This window comes from Hordeum vulgare, chromosome 5H (genome assembly GCF_904849725.1).
Source record: "Hordeum vulgare subsp. vulgare chromosome 5H, MorexV3_pseudomolecules_assembly, whole genome shotgun sequence".
Lineage (NCBI taxonomy): Eukaryota > Viridiplantae > Streptophyta > Magnoliopsida > Poales > Poaceae > Hordeum > Hordeum vulgare.
In genome coordinates this window covers 564621617-564627906 of record NC_058522.1, presented here as the reverse complement: position 1 = coordinate 564627906, position 6290 = coordinate 564621617, and the positions used below count along the sequence as shown (strand labels likewise).

The 6290-nt window shown below is 44.1% G+C and overlaps 1 protein-coding gene across 1 annotated transcript; it reads right to left on the bottom strand.

Annotated features, from left to right (window-relative positions):
- Positions 1–3429: 3429 nt before the first annotated feature.
- On the bottom strand, positions 3430–5575 carry LOC123453072 (B2 protein-like). Its single transcript, XM_045129835.1, has 4 exons — positions 5241–5575; positions 4884–4994; positions 3986–4209; positions 3430–3716 (listed from the first exon to the last, which is right to left on the bottom strand). The coding sequence occupies exons 1-4, from the start codon at positions 5526–5528 to the stop codon at positions 3605–3607; spliced, it is 735 nt and encodes a 244-aa protein (XP_044985770.1). The 5' UTR covers positions 5529–5575; the 3' UTR covers positions 3430–3604.
- Between the last annotated feature and the right edge of the window lie 715 nt (positions 5576–6290).

Sequence of the window (6290 nt, the reverse complement as noted above, 5' to 3'; positions counted from 1 at the left end):
CCATCATATCTACTTTTCCAAACTCTTTTGCCCTTGTTTTGGACTCTAATTTGCATGATTTGAATGAAACTAACCCGGACTGACGCTGTGGTGTTGTTTTTGCGCAGAAATAAAAGTTCTCAGAATGATCTGGAAATTTACGAGGATTTTTTGTGGAATATATAAAAAATACTGGCGCAAGAATTACCTGGAGGGACGGAGCTAGGAGCCCACAAGCCCAGGAGGCGCGGGCCCCCCTGGCCGCGCCTGGCAGGCTTGTGAGGCCCTCGTGGCTCCGCCGCCTCCAACTCCAGCTCTATATAGTCTCTCTCGCCTAGAAAAAATTAAGAGAGAAGAGTTCATCGCGTTTTACGACATGGAGCCGCCGCCACCACCTGTTCTTCCTTTGGAGGGCAGATCTGGAGTCTGTTCTGGGCTCCGGAGAGGGGAAATCGTCGCCATCGTCATCACCAACCATCCTTCATCGCCAATTCCATGCTGCTCTTCACCATTCGTGAGTAGTCTCATTGTAGGCTTGCTAGACGGTGATGGGTTGGATGAGATCTATCATGTAATCGAGTTAGTTTTGATGGAGTTTGATCCCTAGTATCCACTATGTTATGAGATTGATGTTGCTACTAGTTTGCCATGCTTAATGCTTGTCACTAGGGCCCGAGTGTCATGATTTCAGATTTGAACCTATTATGTTTTCATCAATATATGTGAGTTCTTGATCCTATCTTGCAAGTTGTAGTCACCTACTATGTGTTATGACCTAGCAACCCCGGAGTGACAATAGCCGAAACCACTCCTGGAGATGACCATAGTATGAGGAGTTCATGTATTCACTAAGTGCTAATGCTTTGTTCCGGTTCTCTATTAAAAGGAGACCTTAATATCCCTTAGTTTCCATTAGGACCCCGCTGCCACGGGAGGGATGGACAATAGATGTCATGCAAGTTTTTTTCCATAAGCACGTATGACTATATACGGAATACATGCCTACATTACATTGACGAACTGGAGCTAGTTACAAATCACCCCATGTTATAAGTGATACATGATGAATGTCATCCGACATAATTATCCATCACCGATCCAATGCCTACAAGTATTTTCCTACTGGTCCTTGTTACATTACTTTACCGCTACTGTTGTCACTGCCGCTACTGTTACCACTACTGTTGTCACTACCGCTACTGTTACCGCTACTGCTGTCACTGCTGCTACTGTTACCGTTGATACCATTGCTATCACACTACTTTGCTACTGAAACTTTGCTGCAGATACTAAGTCTTTCAGGTGTGGTTGAATTGACAACTCAACTGCTAATACTCGAGAATTCCTGCTGTGTGCCGAGGCGTTCTCTAGCCTTCGGACCAGAGCTGAAGAAAACAACCTGATCCAGGGGGTCAAGGTGTGCCCCAATGCACTGAGCATCTCCCATTTGTTCTTCGCAGATGATTCTCTCATCTTGTTCAAAGCAAATAAATAAAGTGTGGAGCAGATCCAACACATCCTACGGGTGTACGAAGCAAGCTCAAGCCAAACCATAAATAAGGACAAGTCTGTAGTTTTCCTTAGCAACAATGTGAAAGCGAAGGATAAAGATGAGGTGATGTGAACCTTAGGTATCTCGAAAGAGGCTCTTAATGAGAGATACCTAGGTATGCCAATTCATATGGGAAAGTCAAAATTGAAGACATTTAGGCACATCATTGAGAGAATACTACAGAGGATTCAGGGATGGCAGGAGAAGCTGTTGTCTCGGGCGGGGAAGAACTACTGATCAAAGTCGTCGCCTAGGCTATTCCCACTTTCACTATGTCTTGTTTTGACTTGACCAAGACTGTGTGTGAACAGATCAGCACCACGGTGTGCAAGTACTGGTGGAGTCAACATGATAAAACAAATAAAGTTCATTGGCTGAGTTGGGAAAAGTTGACAAAACAAAAGGCCGAGGGAGGGTTAGGTTTCCAGGATATACACAGTTTCAACATGGCAATGCTTGCCAGGCAAGGATGGCAGATGATTCAAAACCAGGAGTCCTTGTGTGCTCAGGTACTTGGGGCTAAATACTTACCAAATGGAAATTGTTTGAATGCGACGGCCACGAGTAATATGTCCTATACTTGGAGAAGCATCTTAAAAGGTATTGACCTTCTGAAAAAGGGGCTGATTTGGAGGGTGGGTGATGGTTCCTCGATCAACATGTGGCATGACCCATGGATACCCAGGGGAATTACCCGTCTGTTGGCTACCCCGAGAGGCATGAACCTGCTTTCAAAAGTCCATGAGCTAATCAATCCAGCGACAGGCATGTGGGACGAGGCTCTTGTGCGAGATGTGTTTAATGAAGATGATGCGGCCTGGATACTTGCTATCCCAATCAACAGGGAGCTCGAGGATCTTCTCGCGTGGCATTTCGACACCAAGGACAAATTCTCGATCAAGTCTGTATATTGGGTCAACATAAATAACGGAAACCTGGAGGGACCAAAGGGGGCCGCATCCACAACTGAAGCCTCAAACATGCTATCCCCATGGAAGAAATTGTGGAAAACTGAAGTACGAGGCAAGATAAAGCACTTCTTGTGGAGAGTGGCCCACAACTCTAATGCCTTTTGTGTAAACTTGGCTCGAAGAGGCATGGACGTTTCCCTTTGGTGCCCTGTCTGCCAAATGAATGGAGAAGATGGGGCCACATTCTGTACAAATGCAAACAAGTCAAAGGGCTCTAGAGAGAATGAAGACTGGAAGAGGAGAGAGTGCTGCTCAAGGACCAGAGGACGGCCTTGGTGATGATGGACAAATTAACGGCCCTCACGACCGAGAAGCAAGCTCTTATTGCCACTCTCATGTGGAATTGGTGGTGCAAGCGCAATAATGACAGAGAGGGGGGAAAGGGAGACAAGGTGAGGAGATAGCATGGATTATTAAACACCAAACCTTTGATACTTGTGAAGCGTTGATGCATGTGAAGCGTTGGGCACCACCAGCGGAGGAATGGGTTAAAATAAATGTTGATGGCTCTTTCAAGGCGATAAACCTGAATGGCGGGTGGGGCGCTGTGCTTCGAAATCATGATGACGAGGTTGTTGCTTGTGCCGCTGGTTTTCTTTCAAACATTCATAGTGCCTTGCACTCTGAGGTGCTGCTTACTGCTGAAGTTGGGCTCCGACTGGCCTCGGAGTTGGGTGTTCAGAAGGTTGTGTTGAAAACTGATGCACTAGTACTGAAAGAGGCACTTAAAGAGGAGGGTGTCAATTTCTCCTACCTGGGAGTGGTTTTTGACCGGCTCAGAACATTTATTCGTAGTCAGTTCATGGGATATAAGATTGAGCACTGCCCCAGAATGTGTAATCAAATAGCGCATGCTTTGGCTGCGAAGGGAACACTCAGGGCCGGTATGACTGACTCTGTATCTGACGGATGTGATCCGTGTGTATCTGCTTTGGTGACGAGCGAATGCGCTTCGCACACTGTTTAATGCAATGCATTGAGTTTTTTAAAAAAGATAGTGTTATAGCTTCTGTATGAAACTGCTCCAAAGTGAATTTGATGAAGTGAAACTGATTTTGATAAAGTGATCGCTGAGGCACCCGCATGGGAGTAGATCGCTCCGTCAGTACTGGACTTGTGTAGTTTCTCCGGTTGCACCCTCGCTGCCTGCGGCGTACCCATAGTGCATGACAAGTTGCGGGTTCGTCACGGACAGTTCATGTGGTGGCACAACTCTGAAACAACATTCGAGGAAAAAGCATGATCAATTACTTGTGCGTGTAGCAAAGGGAAAAGGACACATGAATAAATGGTGGTTTCCAATCTACATTGTCCCCGCAAGTAGTTCCTTTTTAGAAGTATCTAGACTAGCTGAACAATACGGTTTTGAGACGGGCCGTCATTGACCTATGTATACAAACTGGATTGCAAAAAATAGCTTTGCATGTAGCAGATATTAAGAAACAGAGAAGTACTAGGCCCAATTGGTGGCAACCATACATACCTCCCAGGCACTTCATTTGGCACTAGATGAGCAGCTGGAGTGAGAACATAGGCGCTTGTGTGATGCACATAAGAAGCTGGCTGTGTTGGGTATGAAGATGAAGCTGAAGGATGCAGAAAAGCAGTAGATGGAGCGGCATGACTGTTGTCAACATAATACAGAGGTGGTGCCTCTGGCACTGGCAGTGAAGTAATTGGACGGAACAATGCTCTCAGTTTCTCAACCTACAACAGAATACCAAAAACAATGGAAATTCAGTGCAGGTAAATGTTTATGGAGTAGTTCACAGCTAAGCACTGATAAAATTAAAGACAGACAGAAAGATGGAGGATAAAGGTGCTATTCCTGTCTATTCCAACTAGCCAATACACTGATATGACTATACCTGTAATTCCACCTAAAAACTCTATAGAAGAAATGATAGAAAGAAGAACGTGTTAGCATTACATCCGCTTTTTTCATCTCTATATATACCATGTTGCTATTTTCCCATGAAAAAGAAACAGTTTGATAACCAAACAGCTTAATACAATCAGAAACCCTATGGGTGCTGTCATGCTAAAGAATATTCGAGTTCTACAAAATAAATGGCTGAGATGCAAAAAGAAAAGGCATTATCAGAAAAATAAACTTCAGTTCTCGAAGTTAAATCATAGTCAATAAATAATTAAATATTAGTACATTATAATCCCTCTCAATCTCGACTTGATTCTACATATGCTTACACCACAGCAGCAAGTTCTGAAGCACATGGCTCTCCTAATTACTGTTTTCCATAAAATATCCTTCCATCCGTAGTTCAAACTAGGCACAACAAGATGAGAATTGACTAGGCACAAATCGTTTCACCTCTACTCAAGTGGAGTACAAAACATCAATAAACACTGGTTGCACTTACTTGTGTAAAGGTAAGTTCTGGCAAGAACTTGCCGGGATAATTCTCTTTTATGGTGTATCTCATAGTTTTCCCTCGGACAGGCATGAAATCGCCATCAATCATAAATTTGACCTGCACATACAAGGACGCTGAACATTCAATTTACGAGAAATAACAATGTATGGCTAACCTACCAGGTTGATTGCTGGATGCCACTGGAAACTGAAGATTATAATATGGGGCAAGATGAACCGAAATTTCAGAGAAGTAAAATTGTGAGGATTCCTTTGGGAGATAAGGGACTTGCAAAATAAAACACTTATGTATCATTCATCATAGCAGTGGATTTGGGGCCTAACAAAGGTGCTGGGATGGTACCTGGGCAGGTAGGCGGCCTTGGAAGGCGGCGGGCTCGAGGTCGCGCCCGCCGTCGGAGTCGGCGCGGTAGGGCCCGTAGAGGTACCTAGCGTCGAAGTCGTAGAGGAAGAGCGCCGCGCCGCGCCTGATCCGGGAGACGGCGCCCAGCTTCCGCCGCGGCAGGCCCAGCACCCTGTACCTGAAGCACTCGGGCGTGGTCGCGCCGTCGCACACGAAGATGAACCCGGCCGGCAACGGGGCGTCGTCCGCCGACGGCTGAGGCCCCGGGATCTCGCGCGCCGGCGCCATGGGGGCGGCGGAGCGGGCTGGGGCGTTTGCTTCCGCTGTTTCCTTTGTTGGCCGCTCTTTGCTCACAGCCCCTTTGATGTGTAAATGGCTGTTGGAGCTCGTTTGAACAGAGAAATCAACCTTTTATGTTTTAAAAAATCGTGAAAAAATATACTCGCTCTGTTTTTACATATAAATCTTTTACAGATTTTAATAAAAACCACATACAGATGTATATAGCGTATTTTAGAGTAAATATTCTTATTTTTCTCTGTATGTAATCTTAGATTTTTTTTAAATTTAATAGGAGTGTATAGAAAGAAGGGAGTAGTACATTTAAAGGCTTTTTTGATTCATAGGACTCAAAAAATGCGAGAAAAATGAAAACACATAGGCCTCCTTTCATTTACAGAATAATCATGTAGGAATCCTGAAGGATAGAAATTTTGTAGAAAAAAAATCTTAAACCCATTGGTTAGAAATGAATTCGTCTCTATATAGGATAGGGATTAATCCTTAGATTTCAAAGAAGAAATATATATTAGCCTAGACTCAATGAACAAATTCCTATTCTATGAATCAAATGACATCTCTTCGCTCTCAGTTCTTAAGGTTCTCTTGTTTCCATTATATAAATCAAGGAAGATCATAGGATTGAAATGTCATACTCATCTCCATGCTACATAATTTTGGTTTGTTTGGTTGTATCATAGAAAAAACAAAGGTTTATTTCAAAGAGGTTTGAGTGGATGCTAGAATTCCTACTAATAAATCCTTAGAAAA

Bases quoted from the DNA above. Each gene is read 5' to 3' on its own strand.
- LOC123453072 (XM_045129835.1), bottom strand. From the start codon at position 5,528: ATGGCGCCGGCGCGCGAGATCCCGGGGCCTCAGCCGTCGGCGGACGAC. The intron at 4,210-4,883 runs GTAAGTGCAACC...ATTCTGTTGTAG, and splicing joins CAGAACTTACCTTTACACAA to GTTGAGAAACTGAGAGCATT. The intron at 3,717-3,985 runs GTATGTATGGTT...ATGTTGTTTCAG, and splicing joins CCAAATGAAGTGCCTGGGAG to AGTTGTGCCACCACATGAAC.